This window comes from Colobus angolensis, unplaced genomic scaffold (assembly GCF_000951035.1).
Source record: "Colobus angolensis palliatus isolate OR3802 unplaced genomic scaffold, Cang.pa_1.0 Scaffold383, whole genome shotgun sequence".
In the NCBI taxonomy this organism is placed as follows: domain Eukaryota; kingdom Metazoa; phylum Chordata; class Mammalia; order Primates; family Cercopithecidae; genus Colobus; species Colobus angolensis.
The window spans coordinates 1319987-1340587 of record NW_012117188.1 but is presented as its reverse complement, the minus strand read 5'-3'; the positions used below and the strand labels follow the sequence as shown (position 1 = coordinate 1340587).

Genomic DNA, 20601 nt, shown 5'->3' with positions numbered 1-20601 from the left:
GAAGAAAAGATAAGGGGTGTGTGTGTGTATGTGTGTAAGTATGTGTGTATGTAGAGTCAGAAGAAAAATGCTAAAAAAAATTAGGAATAGGTGGGTGGTTCATTGAACTATAGTATGCTTAATTTGATATTTGCTTTCAAACTAAATAAGAGTGTATTAAAGAGAGGAGTTGTAAGAAGATTACCCAGAAAATGAAGCTTTCACATAATAGAAGGGATATCAAATGTACTTAGCATAAGTGATAGTATAAAAGTTAGAAAACTCAAAGTATTAAGACGTCCCAGAGATGTAGATAGTGCTCAACAGATCTGGATTTCTAAAATATTAGCTCTTTCATGATTCACAGAATTTCTCAACAGTGCATGTCAGTACCTTGGTCCCCATGAGGACTGTGTAAAAAACCCTGTTTAGATTATCCCAAATCCATGAACTCCACAGGACAAACAAAACATTTATTTTAAGCATGATGGATCAGAAACAGCTAGTTAAAAACACTGCTTCCAACCTCTTTCTTCATGAACCAATGTTGAATTTCGCTTTAAATAAATATTTATAACTTATATTTTAAACTATTAAATGTAGACAAGAACCCAAATTAGCTCATAAAACAGATACTGTGTCACTTGCCTTCTCTGGGTTGAATGTCTCTACAGAAGACCAAAATCAATTCATGGAAGCTACCCTTTGCTCTTACTCCCAAAAGTTAAGTGCTTTAGGTTTGCTCCCAGACTATCTTGTGAAATGGAAAGGGTGAGAACCATAGAAAGAGACTATCAATAAAAATAAGAATAAAGAGCAGAAGAAATGTTTTTCATCTAAAGACAACCAACTGGAAAAAATAATAAAAATAAAACCTCATGTATGTTTTTAAGGGCAGTTGTTCTCATGACAGAAAGCTCACGTTTTTGGCTTTAAATTCAATACTTTTGTTTAAGAAAAATGAAAGCAATTATGCCCTTTCTCCCTACTGATTTTCCACACAACCATGTATAGAAAATAAAATTTCTCTTAAGACCAGGGTAATTTTTGACGTGGGGTTGAATGGGTATGGAAGAGCTGGGGGATACAACTTTAAGGACTGAGTGTTCACATGCCCAGTTCCTTTAAAAACACAGCTTTTACATGCAAGGAGCTGAGAGCAGAGTAACTCGAACATGCTTCCCAGAGCCTCCTTTTGCCATGCCTGTAATGTGCATTCATCCCGAGTCCCCTGTAAGCTCAGAGGCTGAATTTGGCACTATCGCCATCACAGGATGGCAGAGACTGTTTTGAATCAGCTGGTTTAACATGTGGAGGCTGTCTCTTCTGCCAGCTACCTGGCAAGGAGCAGAGCCAGGCAAAACACACAACTGCCTGTAGGGCTGTGCCTGAAATGTCGTGTTGACAGCCTGACATGTTCACATTCCGTTGTGCTTTAGATAGGCCAGGCCAGCAAAATGAAACAACTGCACCTCCCACTGACTCTGGTTTTGGATAAAATCCGCAGTTTTATTTATGTATCAGGGATGCGAAGCATGTTTCTATAGTTTCAGGAGTTGCCTGGCAACTGAGTTCTAAGAAACAATGACAAGAGTCAGAAAGTGCATTTGTATTGTCTTCTTTGTGAAGTGGGCAATGAGAATTCAAATTTATCTGTACACTAATCAGTCCAGTCCAGTCCTGATACTCCTAATCCCTCAGTTTTACCCTTCTTCGATAAACTGGGCTGTGGGCTCCTAGTAGTTTGGCTAAGATATTCAAAATAGTTATATTTTATAGAAAAAACACAAATATCTATTTTGTAAGTTTGGGTTGGCACTTAATCATAAAGTTGTACTTACTCTCCTGGGATTCCAAACACTATCAGGGCAAAATCTAAGACATCTTTCTGAATATGTCTGAAATTTTTCCTCTACCCAGTCACACTTTCAGCAGCATCCTTGGTAGCGTAGATCCTGGATTTGAACCAGGGATGCTGAAATGACTGGGGTGTGCATAAGATGCCTGTGGAAAGAGTTATGTGATGCTGATTGATGAGGGCAAGGGACATATATTTATCAAGGCTTCATTCCTTTCGATTTCTCTTTTTGCTTATATTCAAATTTGGTAAATACTGAGGTAGCAAAACATTATTTTCATAAAGTAGGCACAGCTTAAGAGGTTATTTTGCTAATTTTCTTTACAGTTTGGCTAATTGTGCCTGTACAAATAACATAATGATTCCACACATTTCACAAGTGTCATCAAACATACTAACTTCATGTCCGAATGTGTTTATAGAAATCAACTTTGTTTACAGGCCCCAACCTCTTTGTGGTGTCAGCCTTAAGGAAAAATATAGTATAATTGGTGCCCAAACATTTCATCTTCACTTCACTTCATCCAAGAGATCTCTCTTACGCTGAAAGGTGGGGAAGGTCCACTTGGTTGCTAACTCCAAGTATTTTTTTATCAGCAAATTAAGCAGCAGCTCTGTATTAAAATGGTCTTATACCAATAATTATAACAATTTATTGGTATAAATGGTCTTATATCACTTATAGTCATCTTTATAGTCCAGGAACTGGATTTCTATATCATAATTATTTTAAAATTATCACTATACTACCGATAATAAGAATACCAGCTACAATTTGCTGAGTAATTATTATGTGTCAAGTACTCTGCCAAGTATTTTTCATGGGTTATCTCATACGATCCTCACAAGAAGCCATGAGGCAAGTCCGTTATCTCCTTTCTGCAAATGAGGAGGCTGAGTTGTACACAAACTGGCTAATTTCCTGAGTATTCCTTGGTGAGAAAGTGCAGAACTACACTGAAGTGCAGGTTTGTTGGCCCTGAGCTCATACCCTTAACTGTTGGCTGCGTCTTCCTTCCCTTTCCCAGCTCTTCCATGGGATAGACAATATCATCCTCCGACTAACGAACACCTTGAGCCAAGGATAAAGGGTCCTCACTAAGCCTGCATCTTGGCTTAGGCCTTCTCTGGGGGTTGGGTGGAAAAGAAGAGATAATGAAGTGTTTAAGCCTAAAATGTATAAAAGGTAAAAATATACAGAGTAAGAGTAAACCAAAAACGAAAATAATGCCAGGTGAAGGGGAAGAAATAAACAACTTGGGTGGTACCTATATTGAGAGGTCTTTGTTTCACCCTTCCTCTGTTATTTTAGAGGGTCACTGGTAAAATTGAAAAAATACTACAGTCTTTTACTGAATATATTTAAGAGAAGGAGTGTATTATCTGGTTAGAAACCAAGCTACATCTTTTAAAACATGCATCTTTTCAAAAACACCTATAACTTTCCACCACAAATAAAGTAAAATTCAAAGCCTTGCCCTTGTCTACGAGGTTTGGCATAGTCAGTCCCTAAGTAACTCTCTGATCCCTTCCCATACCACTCTCCTCACTTTCAATCTTGTGCCTTCAGTGCTGGCCGTTTTCATCCCTCAAATAGGCCAAGACTGCCTCAGGGACTTTGTACTTGCAATTTCCTCTGCCTGGATAGCCTTTCCCCCAGATATTCACGTGGCCTGTCCCATTTCACTTATGTCTCTGGTGTAGGACACCACAATAGAGAAGCCTCCTAGGATCACCCATTTCAACATCACTCAAGCCTCTTATACACACTCTCATCCACATGCACATGCCCACATGTATCCATACACGCTCTCACTCATACTTTGACACACTCTCATACATTCTCATGTACATACACAAACTCCCACACACTGCTGATATGCTGCTTTCTGGCTTTATTTTTCTTAGTAACCTATATTACTAGCTGACATTTTATTCAATTTTTATTGCCTGTCTCCTTGCATTGGAAGGAAATCTCCATGAGACCAGGGATTTTGTCTTTTGTAATCACTGCTATATCTCCAGGGCCTAAAATAGTACTCAGCACATAGGATAGGCTTAATTAATATTTTTTTCAGTAAATGAGTGAATGAATATTCATAGATTACATAAATCACAACAAATCACTTCTATTCCCACACTATATGTGACTCAGTGTACTTTAGTAGGTACATCCATGGAGAGGAAAATTGGAAAGGCATGAGGGCAGCACCTTCTGGTATAGAACAGCTGTATGGGTCCTAGGCTCTTTGAACCACGATGAACCGCATCTGTCCAGTGGCATGAAAAAGTCTCTCGCTCAGGTGAACGACACTTGGTGAATTTAGGCTCCTTAGAAGAGTCTGTAGAATACAAAGAAAAGGCAAGGCATGAAATCAGGTGGGTCATATGTGATCCTAATGAGACACGTATTTAAAGTGTGTGAAGAAACTACTGGAATGAAGCCGGCATATTCCGTGTCTAGGAGGTGATGCCGATGTCTTCCAGAAAAGCATTTTTCCTGTGTCAGTTTTAGAGCCTGTTGCTTGCTATTGTCAGCCTTTGATTCTCGACACAAACCATTTTGCCTTTTATTTCAAGCATTTTGTAGGACCTGTTTAAGAAACCGGAGCTAGAGATTAGAATTTGGATATAGGTAGTTCATCTGGAAGGTGACTTCCAGATGTAGCAGTGAGGGAATGGGGAGGGTGGGAAGGAAAGGGAGAACAACTAATATGTGTGTGTTACTGAGCTGCTGTGTAGAATATGCACCACCATTGTTGTGTAGAAAGATGAGAGGCTAGGACATTTATCTACCACTCCCGGTACCCAATGGTTGAAGGGTGCCTCAGAGATGTTCACCTCCATGCACTTCTAGGCTGTACCTGCACAGGAGCTGAGGGTCTTTGCAGAGGCAGGCACCTGAGTGTGCACCTGAGTGGCATAGTGGCAAATGGACACCACAGATGGTTGTGCTGACATCAGGTGGACATGGGGGATGTAGTGTAGGAACCACAGCATGCACTACAGGGCCATTTTTCTTTTCATAGATTTTTGATAAAAGTCACATATGTTTGCATTCTTTTAAAAGATTCAGCCAGTAAACTCATTAAATAGATGCCAATTCTAAACAACTTATACATACACATGTGTTAATTCTAATTTGAGAAGTGCAGAATGCCTTTTATGTGTTAGGATTTTAGCCAAAATTCCTCTGCATCTATGAAATCTGCTGCTACAGATGTACAACAGACAGGTATGAAGCAAGACACATGTTTATATATCATTTCTCAGTGTTCTGATGTTCATGGCCATTTTGGAGATTTCTTTTCAAATTTCTCTTCTTTTCCTTATTTTTTTTCTCCTTATATGATTAGCCTTCAATCAGATTGTAAACTTAATCTAAAACTCTCATTCCTGGGTATCAGGGAGGCTCTCAATCTTAAAGTATCTTTATCAATACTTTGAAAGATCACTTAAAAATAAATAATATGAAGCAAATGCATAAAAACTCATGATTCCAAATTCCAGGTTACATACCTGATGTTATGAACCAAAAACACGCCTCTTTTTTCCTCTAGCAACAAACTCATAAGGGATGGAATGTTATAAACCTTCTAAACAAATCCATCATTCAAATTCATTCAACAAACATTATTAAACACAAATTTTGTACCAGGCTCTGTTCTAGGAATAGAGAAATGAACAAGTTGATAAAAGTTGGTCCTTGTCTAGTTTTCATTCTAACAAAGGCAAGGATGTGGGGATCCTATGTAGAAAAATAAGATGGGTCAGGTAGCATGATGCCTTCAGCTTTGTTCTTTTTGCTTAGAATTGTCTTGGCTATGCAGGCTCATTTTTGGTTCCATATGAAATCTAAAGTAGTTTTTTTTCCAATTCTGTGAAGAAAGTCAAAGCTAGTTTGATGGGGATAGCATTGAGTCTGTAAATTACTTTGGGCAATATGGCCATTTTCATGATATTGATTCTTCCTATCCCTGAGGATGTTTTTCCATGTGTTTGTGTCCTCTCTTATTTCCTTGAGCAGTGGTTTGTAGTTCTCCTTGAAGAGGTCCTTCACATCCTTTGTAAGTTGGATTCCTAGGCATTTTATTCTCTTTGTAGCAATTGTGAATGGGAGTTTGCTCGTGATTTGGCTCTCTGTTTGTCTGTTACTGGTGTATAGGAATGCTTGTGATTTTTGCACATTGATTTCATATCCTGAGACTTTGCTGAAGTTGCTTATTAGCTTAAGGAAATTTTGGGCTGAGATGATGGGGTTTTCTAAATATACAATCATTGCCATCTGCAAACAGGGACAATTTGACTTCCTCTTTTCCTAATTAAATACCCTTTATTTATTTCTCATCTGATTGCCCTGGCCAAAGCTTCGAATACTATGTTGAAAAGGAGTGGTGAGAGAGGGCATCCTTGTCTTGTGCCGGTTTTCAAAGGGAATGCTTCCAGTTTTTGCCCATTCAGTATGATTTTGGCTGTGGGTTTGTCATGAATAGCTCTTATTATTTTGAGATACGTTCCATCAATACCTAGTTTATTGAGAGTTTTTAGCATGAAAGGCTGTTGAATATTGTTGAAGGCCTTTCCTGCATCTACTGAGATAATCATGTGGTTTCGTCATTGGTTCGGTTTATGTGATGGATTACGTTTACCGATTTGTGTATGTTGAACCAGCCCTGCATCCCAGCGATGAAGCCGACTTGATCAGGGTGGATAAACTTTTTGATGTGCTGCTGGATTCGGTTTGCCAGTATTTTATTGAGGATTTTTGCATTGATGTTCATCAGAGATATTGGCCTAAAATTTTCTTTTTCTATTGTGTCTCTGACTTCAAACTATACTACAAGGCTACAGTAACAAAGACAACATGGTACTGGTACCAAATAAGATGTATAGACCAATGGAACAGAACAGGGGCCTCAGAAATAACACCACACATCCACAACCATCTGACAAACCTGACAAACCATCTGACAAACCTGACAAAACAAGCAATGGGGAAAGGATTCCCTGTTTAATAAATGGTGTTGGGAAAACTGGCTAGCCATATGCAGAAAGCTGAAACTGGATCCCTTCCTTACACCATATACAAAAATTAATTCAAGATGGATTAAAGACTTAAATGTTAGACCTAAAACCATAAAAACCCTAGAAGAAAACCTAGGCAATAGCATTCAGGACATAGGCATGAGCAAAGACTTCATGACAAACACCAAAAGCAATGGCATCAAAAGCCAAAATTGACAAATGGGATCTAATTAAACTAAAGAGATTCTGCGCAGCAAAAGAAACTATCATCAGAGTGAACAGGCAACCTACAGAATGGGAGAAAATTTTTGCAATCTATTCATCTGACAAAGGGCTAATATCCAGAATCTACAAAGAACTTCAATAAATTTACAAGAAAAAAAAACCCCATAAAAAAGTGGGCAAAGGATATGAACAGACACTTCTCAAAAGAAGACATTTATGCAGCCAACAGACACATGAAAAAATGCTCATCTTCACTGGTCATCAGAGAAATGCAAATCAAAATCACAGTGAGATACCATCTCACACCAATTAGAATGGTGATCATTAAAAAGTCAGGAAACAACAGATGCTAGAGAGGATGTGGCGAAATAGGAACACTTTTACACTGTTTGTGGGATTGTAAATTAGTTCAACCATTGTGGAAGACAGTGTGGCGATTCCTCAAGGATCTAGAACTAGAAATACCATTTGATCCAGCAATCCCATTACTGGGTATATACCCAAAGGATTATAAATCATTCTAATATAAAGACACATGCACAGGTATGTTTATTGCGGCACTGTTCACAATAGCAAAGACTTGGAACCAGCCCAGATGCCCATCAATGATACACTGGATAAAGAAAATGTAGTACATATACATCATGCAATACTATGCAGCCATAAAAAAGGATGTGTTCACATCCTCTGCAGGGACATGAATGAAGCTGCAAACCATCATTCTCAGCAAATGAACACAAGAACAGAAAACCAAACACTGCATGTTCTCACTTATAAGTGGGAGTTGAACAATGAGAACACATCTACACAGGGAGGGGAACTTTACACACCAGGGCCTGTTGGGGGGCTGTGGGGCTAGGGGAGGGATAACACCAGGAGAAATACCTAATGTAGATGCCGAGTTGATGGGTGCAGCAAACCACCATGGCACATGTATACCTATGTAACATGTGCACGTTCTGCACATGTACCCCAGAACTTAAAGTATAATAATAAAAAGAGAAAAATAAGCAGGGTAAGAAGAAAGTATAGGGCTGGGAACCGCATCCTTGTTTAAGAACAACTGTTGCCCTCAATAGTATAAACAAGTGAATCTTCAGAAAATCCTGAGTTGCAGATTATGTCTTTAACCCTGGGAGCACATGTTGGGGATAGCAGGAATGTTTTTGTAATCAAATTCCACGGTCATATTGTTGTAAGAAATAGTCATTTTCCTGTACGAATGGAGAAATTTACAAGAGTTTTAGGGCATGGATGGGATGTGCCTTGGTACTGAGGACAGATGGGCAGCTCTCTCTATGTGGTCAGCGTTTACCAACCCCTCTCAGAACACTGAGGTGTAGGAGCCTACATTATCTGTTACAAATGAGTACAGTGAAAAAGATGTGTATTCAATAGCAAAGACTTGGAATAAACCCAAATGTCCATCAGTGACAGACTGGATTAAGAAAATGTGGCACATATACACCATGGAATACTATGCAGCCATAAAAAAGGATGAGTTTGCATCCTTTGTAGGGACATGGATGCAGCTGGAAACCATCATTCTTAGCAAACTATCACAAGAACAGAAAACCAAACACTGCATGTTCTCACTCATAGGTGGGAACTGAACAATGTGATCACTTGGACTCGGGAAGGGGAACATCACACACCGGGGCCTATCATGGGGAGGGGGGGAGGGATTACATTGGGAGTTATACCTGATGTAAATGACGAGTTGACGGGTGCTGATGAGTTGATGGGTGCAGCACACCAACATGGCACAAGTATACATATGTAACAAACCTGCAAGTTATGCACATGTACGCTAGAACTTAAAGTATAATAATAATAATTAAAAAAAAAAGAAAAAGATATGTATTTTGTTAGGCAAGCACCTCTCATACAGTAAAGTACTGAAAATATTCCTTTTTACTACTAGTTGAAGCACTGAAAACAAACACTATTTTAGGTTCTTCTACAAAGTTAGTAATTATTAAAACTAAATATTTAAACCACAACTGTTTTAATGCTGGCAGATCTGAGGAGACTATTTCACATTCTAACTGTTCATTTGCACAGAAATAAGAAAAGAAAATGCACTAGATTAGAAATTGAGAGATGTGTACTCTCGGTCTGGCTCTGACGCTATTTAATGTTGATCTTCCCAAGCCATTTGGGTCTTGATTTCCTTAGTAGAATGCCTGGAATAGATGAGGTACAAAGTACTTTACAATTTTACAGCTTCACTTTTACAATTAAGAGGCATACATAACTATGAACAATAACGTACAGAACAAAAACATAATTTTGGCATTTGAGTGGAAACCACAATAGAACACCAAATACAAATGCCAATCAGGCTCCTATATTGCCTGTATAATATGCCTGTTACATAATAGCAAGAATTATAAACTCAACTTCAAAACTTGAAACAGAAAGAAATAAAAAACTTTGTCAGCTGAAACAAACAAAAAACTTAAAAAGAAAAAATAACTAATTTGAAACACATTTTGCTTACTTAAACTTAGTATTCTTAGATTTATTGTTTCCTTTTAACTCCAGATGCATAGAAAGTCCTTATAATCTTCTCATTGTAAATAAGAAATAGGAAATTTATGGGTGTGGTGCTAATGTGATGAAGTGTGTGTCTGCACATGGAACCCTCATACAGATGTAGTGCAGCAGAGCTGTTTTGTTCTTGTCTTTTTAAATGTCTTTCTTTCCCTTCCTTTCTTCCCTTTCACCTTCCTCCTTTCTGTATTTTACCCTGCACTCTCCTTCTCTCTTTCCTGCTTTTTTAAAATTTTATGGCTGGGGTATGTGCTGTTAAGTGCTGTGGCAGACAGTCCCTAAAGTGGCCTCCAGCGATTTCTGTCTTCTCTCATTCACAGCCTTATGTGTTTCCTTCCCTTGAGTAACTTGCTTCTAATCAAAAGAATATGGCAGCATGGAGCGCATGTCAGTTCTATGATTAGGTTACAAAAGATTGAGACTTCTTTTTAACTAGCAGACTCACCCTCCTGCTGGTTTGATGAAGTAAGTTGCTGTGTGGTGAGAACCATACAGCAAAGAACTAAGCATGGCCTCTGGCCAACACTCAGCGAGAAGCAGGGGCCCTCAGAATCAAAACCCTTGAAGAAATGAATCCTGGCAACAACCATGTAAGTGAACATGGGAGCCAATTTTTCTCTGTCCAGCCTTCAGATGAGACCACGGCCCTGGCTGACACTTTGACTGCAGTGTTGTAAGATAGCTTTAAGCACAGGACACAGCTCGTGGGTTAATTTGGAAAAAGTGTGAGAGGTATATTAACTTTACTAAATATTTGAATGCTATTAATACAGAGTAACTGAATCCAATATATCAGAACTTAAAAGTAGTGCACAAGAATGACACAAGCCACTTTTCTTAGCAAATGGAATGTATCACAGTGAGTGTGAGAAAGTGGGTAACTCCTCTTTTGGAGGCAAGAAGAACTACATTGTGGCTGTCTGCTTAGTTTCTCCTTAATCACATCCTGTCCCATCTAGTACTATAGTGCCATTGTGGCTGAAGACACTCAGCATTCCTAAAGTCCAACTCCTTAGTGTTATCTTAAGGCTTTCCAAATCTGAGAGGAACTGCCATAATCTTAAAATGAACACCTTTCTCACTAAGTCTAAAAATCCTATTAGAATCTTACTTTTTCATTTCACTGCGAAGACAACAAATGACTATGATAGACTCTCAGGTCTTCTCTGATAAGCCAGGAACAGAAAATCATTTCTGAACTAGTAATATTTCTTGCTTTCTTATGATTTTTAAAGATTAAATCTAAAAATAGTATAGTTCAACATCCATTTATAGCACCTCTGAAAGGAATGTGGCAATTAACAAGAGAGCCTAATTTTGTCCCTAAATGAATTATCACTAAGAACAATGAGTTAAGTTGGAACACTCATTTCTCTTAGTGATAATGCTGAAGAAATATCAGCATTAATGCTGCTTGGCACTCAAAAATCTAGGCAACAGATTTGGGATTCATTTTCATTTCCTCTTTGGAGACTTAATTTGAAAATAAGGATTTTGATTTGTAGTGATATCTTTAGTTATTATTACTATGTCCTATCATGTTACATACTACATCATGTTGAACACTTTGCACATATGATCTCATTTAATACTGACTCCAGAAGGTGGGTGTTATTTCAATTTAGAAATGGATGAAACTGCAGGGGAGACAAATGAGTTTCCCATCTTTACATTCCTGTAGTAGTAAAGATGGGATTAAAACATAGGTCTGTGTGATTTTAAGCTAAGCTCTTTGCACTAGCAAAAAACAGTAGCTATTTTGTTCCCCAATCTCTCTTGCTTCTCAAAAAATTCCCACAAGAGAAATGATGAGCTCAGATGTTCCCTTAATCAACACTCAGAAATTAGTAACCTGGCATGCACTAAAAGCAATTCCCAACTGGAACTGCACATTGGAATGAAGGGAGGAGACTTAAAAAGTACTGATGCCTTGGTCTGCTTCCAGAGATTTGAATCAACCTGAGATGCAGCCTGGGTATTGAGATTTTTTTAAAGTTCCCCAGGTGCTTGCAAAGCATAATCCATGTTGAGAACCACTACTGTAGAGAAATAAAGTTAGATGTAAGACTGAGAAGGTGGCTTTCCATATTGTTAGATTCCCTGATCAGTTCCAGCAGAGATATGTATTAAGAGTGAACACTTGGTATGAACTCCCGAGAGCCTAGTTCAGGAGGATGTGGAGAGGATATGATGAATACTGTCACTTCAGAAGAGTGCAGTCATGTTTCATGATGAATGCTTGAAGAGCTAAGATATTTTAACTATGTGTGCAAAGTAGTACATCTAAATGATAATACTGCCTAAACTTCCGACAGACTATGAACCAGCAATAAGAATTAATTAATTAAGAAGTTGTAGGCTGGATCATCATGGTGGTTGGGAGGCAGGACTAGATTGCAACTCTGTACAGAGAAGACTGCAGAGCTCGCGATGTGAATTTAAGCTCCATATTGACTACAAGAACAAACCAGCAATCCTGAGAGGACCCAAAGACCCTCTGAAGGAAGCAGACTGCTCCTGCAGGACCCGGGAGACACCCCAAATACTGTAAGTGCTTCAACTGTGGAATTGTGAAATGAAGACCCTCCTCTGCTGAATATATACCCCCCCTGGAGGAACTGAAGGTGTGTTTGCGGGAGAAGTTTCCAACCTTACCTAGAGCTGAGCCAATTTACAGAGCTGAGAGACATACAGGGGTAGAGGAAGTAGCAGAAAGGCCCTGGGAGTTTGCTGGGTCCCCGAGCAGCCCATTCTGGCCTGGCACCACAGGGATCCATAGGGAGAGTGACAAGAGGAGCAGGGGGTAAAACTGCACAGGAAGAAGGCTCTCTTGCTGAACTTTGTAACAATTTAAAGGGGCAAGAAGTCTCCAGGCCAGAACTTGGGGGAGGGTGCAAATCCGGTATGCAGATTCCATAAGTAGGGGAAGAGCCAAGTCCTTTTCTTTTACAGTTGGGAGGCAGGTAGCCTGGGGCAAGTTTTCAAGCCCATCTCACCCATGGCCTGGAAAGACTCAGGGCTAGCTTGGGGGTCACGGTGGGAGTGAGACCGGTGGGAGTGAGACCGGTCCTTTGGTTTGCGTGGGAGCTGGGTAAGGTCTGTGACTGCTGGCTTTCCCCCACTTCCTTGACAACCTTCACGACCCAGCAGAGGCAGCCATAATTCTCCTAGGTACACAGCTCCAGGCACCTGGGAATCCCATCCCCATTCCCCACAGCAGCCTCAGCAAGACCTGCCCAAGGAGAGTCTGAACTCAACCACACCTAGCCCTGTCCCCACCTGATGGTCTTTCCCTACCTACTCTGGTAGCTGAAGACAAAGGGCATATAATCGTGGTAATTCTAGAGCCCTGTCCACCACCAGTTCCTCTCCATACTATTACAGCTGATGTTCTCTGGAAACTGCCACCTCTTGGCAGGAGGCCAACTAGCACAAAATAGAGTATTAAACCACCAAAGCTAAGAAACTTCACGGAGTCCATTGCACCTCACCCCCTACCACCTCCCCTACTGGAACTGGTGCTGGTATCCACAGCTGAGAGACCTGTAGATGGTTCACATCACAGGACTCTGTGAGACAACCCCCAGTACGAGCCCAGAGCTGGGGAGACTCACTGGGTGGCTAGACCCAGAAGAGAGACAACAATCACAGCAGTTCGGCTCACAGGAAGCCATATCCATAGGAAAAGGGGGAGAGTACTACATCAAGGGAACACCCTATGGGACAAAAGAATCTGAACAACAGCCTTCAGCCCTAGACTTGCCCTTTGACAGAGCCTACCCAAATGAGAAGGAATCAGAAAACTAGCCCTGGTAATATGACAAAATCAGGTTCTTTAACATCCCCCAAAAATCACATTAGTACACTAGCAATGGATTCAAACCAGAAAGAAATCTCTGATTTACCTGAAAAAGAACTCAGGAGGTTAGTTATTAAGCTAGTCAGGGAGGCACCATAGAAAGTCAAAGCCCAATGCAAGGAAATCCAAAAAACAGTATAAGAAATGAAGGGAGAAATACTCAAGGAAATAGATAGCTTAAAGAAAAAAACAATAAAAGCTTCAGGAAACTTTGGATACACTTAAAGAAATGTGAAATGCTCTGGAAAGTCTCAGCAATAGACTTGAACAAGTAGAAGAAAGAAATTCAGAGCTTGAAGACAAGGTCTTCGAATTAATACAATTCAACAGAGACAAAGAACAAAGAATAAGAAAATATGAACAAAGCCTCCAAGAAGTCTCAGATTATATTAAATGAGCAAACCTAAGAATAATTGGTGTTCCTGAGGAAGAAGAGAATTCTAAAAGCTTGGAAAACATATTTGGGGGAATAATTAAGGAAAACTTCCCTGGCCTTGCTACAGACCTAGACATCCAAATATAAGAAGCACAAAGAACACTTGGGAAATTCATCACAAAGAGATCATTGCCTGGGCACATTGTCGTCAGATTATCAAAAGTTAAGACAAAGATAAGAATCTTAAGAGCTGTGAGACAGAAGCACGAAGTAACCTATAAGGGAAAACCTATCAGATTAACAGCAGATTTCCCAGCAGAAGCACTACAAGCTAGAAGGGATTGGGGCCCTATCTTCAGCCTCCTCAAACAAAACAATTATCAGCCAAGAATTTGTATCTAACAAAACTAAGCATTATATAGGAAGGAAAGATACAGTCATTTTCAGACAAACAAATGCTGAGAGAATTTGCTGTTACCAAGCCACCACTACAAGAATTGCTAAAAGGAGCTCTAAATATTGAAACACATCCTGGAAACATCAAAAGAGAACTTCTTTAAAGCACAAATCACACAGGACTTATAAAATAAAAATACAAGTTAAAAACCAAAAACAGAAAACAAAAAAACCAAAGTATACAGGCAGCAGAGAGCATGATGAATGCAATGGTACCTCACATTTCAATGCTAACATTGACTGCAAATGACCTAAATGCTCCATTTAAAAGATACAGAACAGCAGAATGGATAAGAACTCACCAAACATCTGCTGCCTTAGGAGACTCACCTAACACATAAGGCCTCACATAAACTTAAAGGGGTGGAAAAAGGCGTTTCATGCAAATGGACACCAAAAGTGAGCAGGGATAATTATTCTTATATCAGACAAAACAAACTTTAAAGCACCAGCATTTAAAAGAGACAAAGAGGGACATTATATAATGGTAAAGGCCTTGTCCAACAGGAAAATATCACAATTATAAACATATATTCACCTAACAATGGAGCTCCCACATTTATAACACAATTAGACCTAAGAAATGAGATAGACAGCAACACAATAATAGTGGGGGACTTCAGTACTCCACTGTCTGCACTGGACAGGTCATCAAGACAGAAAGCCAACAAAGGATCAATGGATTTAAACTATACTTTGGAACAAATGGACTTAACAGATATATACAGGCCATTTCATCCAACAACCACAGAATACACATTCTATTCAACAGTGCATGGAACTTTCTCCAAGATAGACCATGTGATAGGTCATAAAACAAGCCTCAACAAATTTAAGAAAATTGAAATTATATCAAGCACTCTCTCAGACCACAGTGGAATAAAACTGGAAATCAACTCTAAAAGGAATCTTTAAACCATGCAAATAAATGGAAATTAAATAATTTGCTCCTGAATGAGCATTGGGTCAATAAAGGAAATCAAGATGGAAATTTAAAAATTCTTCAGACTGGGCTGGGCGTGGTGGCTCACACCTGTAATCCCAGCACTTTGGGAGGCTGAGGCGGGCAGATCACAAGGTCAAGAGATTGAGAACATCCTGGCCAACATGGTGAAACCCCATCTCTACTAAAAACACAAAAATTAGCTGGTGTGGTAGCATGCACCTGTAGTCCCAGCTACTCAGGAGACTGAGACAGGGAAATTGCTTGAACCCAGGAGGCGGAGGTTGCAGTGAGCCAAGATCACGCCACTGCACTCCAGCCTGGTGACAGAATGAGACTCCGTCTCAAAAAACAGAAAAAATTCTTCAGACTGAATGACAATAATGACACAACCTACCAAAACCTCTGGGATACAGCAAAGGCAGTGCTAAGAGGAAAGTTCATAGCCATAAATCCCTACAGAAGACTGAAAGCAAAAACTGACATTCTAAGGTCATACCTCAAGGAACTAGAGACACAAGAAGAAACCAAACCCAAACCCAGCAGAAGAAGAGAAATAACCAAGATCAGAGCAGAACTAAAGGAAATTGAAACAAACAAACAAACAAATACAAGAGATAAATGAAACAAAAAGCTGGTTCTTTGAATAGATGAATAAAATTGATAGACCATTAGCAAGATTAACCAAGAAGAGAGAAAATCCATTTAACCTCACTAAGAAATGAAACAGAAGATATTACAACTGACACTACTGAAATACAAAAGATTATTCAAAGCTACTATGAACACCTTTACACACATGAACTAGAAAACTTAAAAGAGGTGGATAAATTTTTGGGAAAATACAAACCTCCCAGCTTAAATCAATAAGAATTAGATACCCTGAAGAGACAAATAACAAGCAGCAAGATTGAAATAGTAATTAAAGAATTACCAACAAAAAAGTCGAGGACCAGATGGATTTACAGCAGAATTCTACTAGACATTCAAAGAAGAATTGGTACCAACCCTTTTGACACTATTCCACAAGATAAAGAAAGGAGCCCTCCCTAATTCATTCTACAAAGCCAGCATCACCCTAATACCAAAACTAGGGAAGGACATAACCAAAACAGAAAACTACAGACCGATATCCTAAAGAACACAGATGATAAAATCCTTAACAAAACACTAGTAACCGAATCCAACAACATATCAAAAGGATAATCTACCATGATAAAGTGGGTTTCATACTAGGGATGCAGGGATGCTTTAACATACACAAGTCAATAAATGTGATACACCACACATAAGCAGAATTAAAAACAAAAATTACATGATCATCTCAATAGATGCAGAAAAAGCATTCAACAAACTCCAGCATCCCTTTATGATTAAGACTCTCAGCAAAATCAGCATACAAGGGACATATCTTAATGTAATATAAGCCATCTATACAGTCTCACAGCCAACATAATACTGAATGGAGAAAAGTTGAAAGCATTCCCTCTGAGAACTGGAACAAGACAAGGATGCTCACTCCCACCACTCCTTTTCAACATAGTACTGGAAGTCCTAGCCAGAGCAATCAGACAAAAGAATGAAATAAAGGGCATTCAAATTGGTAAAGAGAAAGAAACGATGTGATCCTTTACCTTGAAAACCCTAAAGACGCCTCCAGAAAGCTCCTAGAACTGATAAAAGAATTCAGCAAAGTTTCCGGATACAAGATGAATGTACACAAATCAGTAGGTATTCCATACACCAACAGTGACCAAGTGGAGAATCAAATCAAGAACTCAACTCCATTCACAGTAGCTGCAAAAAAATAAAATATCGAAGAATATCCCTAACCAAGGAGTCGAAAGACCTCTTCAAGGAAAACTATAAAATGCTGCTGAAAGAAACCGTAGATGATACAAGCAAATGGAAACACATCCCATGCTCATGGATGGTTAGAATCAATATTGTGAAAATGACCATACCGCCAAAAGCAATCTAAAAATTCAATCAATCCCTATCAAAATACTACCATCATTCTTCATAGAATTAGAAAAAACAATTCTAAAATTCATATGGAATGAAAAAAGAGCCCACATAGTCAAAGCAAGACTAAGCAAAAAGAACAAATCTGGAGGAATCACACTACCTGATTTCAAACTACGGTATAAGGCCATAGTCACCAAAATAGCATGGTACTGGTATAAAAATAGGCACATAGATGACCAATGGAACAGAATAGAGAACTCAGAAATAAACCCAAATACATACAGCCAACTGATCTTCGACAAAGCAAACAAGAACATAAAGTGGCAAAAGGACACCCTTTTCAACAAATGGTGTTGGGATAATTGGCTAGACACAAGTAGGAGAATGAACTGGATCCTCATCTCTCACCTTATACAAAAATCAACTCAAGATGAATTAAGAACTTAAACCTAAGAACAGAAATTATAAAAATTCTAGAAGATAACATTGGAAAAACCCTTCCAGATGTCTGCTTAGGCAAGGATTTCATGACCAAGAACCCAAAAGCAAATGCAAAAAAAAAAAAAAAAAGATAAATAGCTGGGACCTAATTAAACTAAGGCACTTTCCGTAGCAAAATGAACAGTCAGTAGAGTAAACAAACAACCCACAGAGTGGGAGAAAATCTTAACAATCTATACATCTGACAAAGGACTAATATCCAGAATCTACAACAAACTCAAATCAGTAAGAGAAAAACAAACAATCTCATTAAAAAGTGGGCTAAGGACATGAATAGACAAATCTCAAAAGAAGATACACAAATGGGTAACAAACGCATGAAAAAATGCTCAACATCACTAATGATCAGGGAAATGCAAACCAAAACCACAATGTGATACCATCTTACTCCTGCAAGAATGGCCATAATAAAAAAAAATCAAAAAACAGTAGATGTTGGCATGCATGCGGTGATCAGGGAATGTTTCTGTACTGCTGGTGGGAATGTAAACTAGTATAGTCACTGTGGAAAACAGTGTGGAGATTCCTTAAGAACTAAAAGTAGAACTACCACCTATTTGATCCAGCAATCACACTAGTGATCTACCCAGAAGAAAAGAAGTCATTATTCAAAAAAGATACTTGCACATACATGTTTATAGCAGCATAATTCACAATTGCCAAATTGTGGAACCAATTCAAATGCCCATCAATCAACGAGTGGATAAAGAAACTGTGATATATATACATATATACATATATATCTATATATATACACATATATACATATATACACACATATACACATATATAATCTATATATCTATGATGGAATACTACTCAGACATAAAAAGGAATGAATTAATGGTATTTGCAGTGACCAGACTATTATTCCAAGTAAAGTAACTCAGGGATGGAAAAGCAAACATTGTATGCTCTCACTGATATGTGGGAGCTAAGCTATGAGGACACAACGGCATAAAAAAGACACAATGGACTTGGGGGACTTGGGGAGAAGAGTGGGAGGGGGGCAAGTGATAAAAGACTACAAATCAGGTTCAGCGTATACTGCTCAGGTGATGGGTGCACCAAAATCTCACAAATCACCACTAAAGAAATTACTCATGTAACCAAATACCACCTGTACCCCAATAACTTATGGAAAAAAAAGTTGTTAAACTGGTACTGCTCCTGAAATTGTGGTTTAGAAAGCTTGAAAATAATTTTACTAAATTCAAGTTTTTAAAACTAGATGAAACTTGATATTAAGTCTAAACCTACATTTGACAGTGTCAGAGGGAGCTTGGAGGCATTGTTGGTTGCCACATATCACCTTAACGTGACTGTGACTGTTTTGCTCTTCAGATGGGCTGAGCAGGATAAAGTTGGCTTCCTCATTCGCCATCTAGTAGCTTCCCCCCTGGAGGAAAATTATCTTCCCAGACAGTATATAAAGGTAGGATTTCAAGCAGGTCTTATATACAGAAGTATTAATTTGCTTTATTCTCTGTTCTCTCACTGGAGATCCTTTTTTATGCACAACTCACAACAAAGCAGAAATAACAACCAAATGCAATCACATGCAATTTCCCAAAGTTGGCTTGGGGTTTGGGACTAAGAAAGGAGGAAGAGGAGCAACTGAAGAGTGAGGGGAAAGTTGGAGTAAGGGGAAATTTGGAGGGAGAGGAGTCTTTGAAGGAAAAGGACAGTCTTCTTCAGAGAGCTCCAGGTAGGAGAGTGAAAGGCACTCAGGAGCTATCTGTCCTGAAATGGAGGACCTCCACTGCTCCACTGCACCATGTGCTATGGACCAGGTGCTGTTCACAGTCCCTGACACTTTATATTATTCTTGAACAAAGGCTAGGGGACTTAGCTGTTTTTTTCAATGGTATGGCGGCTTGAAGAGAAAACCGTGCCCTCTAACCAAAGTGTAACTAACTATTAGCAGTTGATAGTTTCTTTTCGAGTCGGGGTGGCAGCAGACAAACAACAAGGAAAGGAAGAAAACAAAACAAAATAATACTTGTTAACATGATTAAGAAAACCCAGTGCTTTGGGAGGCTAAGGCATATCACTTGAGGCCATGAGTTTGAGACCAGCCAGGGCAACAAAGCAAGACCCCCATCTCTACAAATTTTAAAAATTAGTGGGTGTAGTGGCATGTGCCTATAGTCCTAGCTACTCAGGAGGCTGAGGCAGAACTGCTTGAACCCAGGAGTTCGAGGTTAAAATAAGCTATGATCACACCACTTCACTCCAGCCTGGGTGACAGAGTGAGACTCCATCTCAAAAAAAAAAAAAAAAGAAAAGAAAACCCACCGAATTAACCTTGTGCAAAGACATACTAAATAAAACAAGTTTTAAAGAATAGGCAAATGTTCTTCAAAAATGACTTTAATCCTAAATGAAGAAAGAAATCATAAGGCCCCAGTGTATGATGTTCCCCACCCTGTGTCCAAATGTTCTCATTGTTCATTTCCCACCTATGAGTGAGAATATGTGGTGTTTGGTTTCTGTCCTTGTGACAGTTTGCTCAGAATGATGGTTTCCAGCTCCAACCATGTACCTGCAAAGGATGTGAACTCATCCTTTTTTATGACTGTGTAGTATTCCATGGTGTATATGTGCCACATTTTCTTTATCCAGTCTATCATTGATGAACATTTGGGCTGGTTCCAAGTCTTTGCTATTGTGAATAGTGCTGCAGTAAACATATGTGTGCATGTATCTTTATAGCAGCATGATTTACAATCCTTTGGGTATACACCCAGTAATGGGATTGCTGGGTCAAATGGTATTTCTAGTTCTAGATCCTTGAGGAATCTCCACACTGTCTTCCACAATGGTTGAACTAATTTACGCTCCCACCAACAGTA

At 39.1% G+C, this 20601-nt stretch overlaps 1 protein-coding gene across 6 annotated transcripts in view; it reads right to left on the bottom strand.

The window, feature by feature from the left end:
* Positions 1–20601, bottom strand: part of GHR (growth hormone receptor) — a 339415-nt gene that overhangs the window by 34212 nt on the left and 284602 nt on the right. For all 6 annotated transcript variants that reach the window (XM_011954467.1, XM_011954466.1, XM_011954465.1 and 3 more), the window contains exon 4: positions 4050–4179. In XM_011954467.1, coding sequence (XP_011809857.1) covers positions 4050–4179 — 130 coding nt within the window. The remainder of the gene's footprint in view (positions 1–4049; positions 4180–20601) is intronic.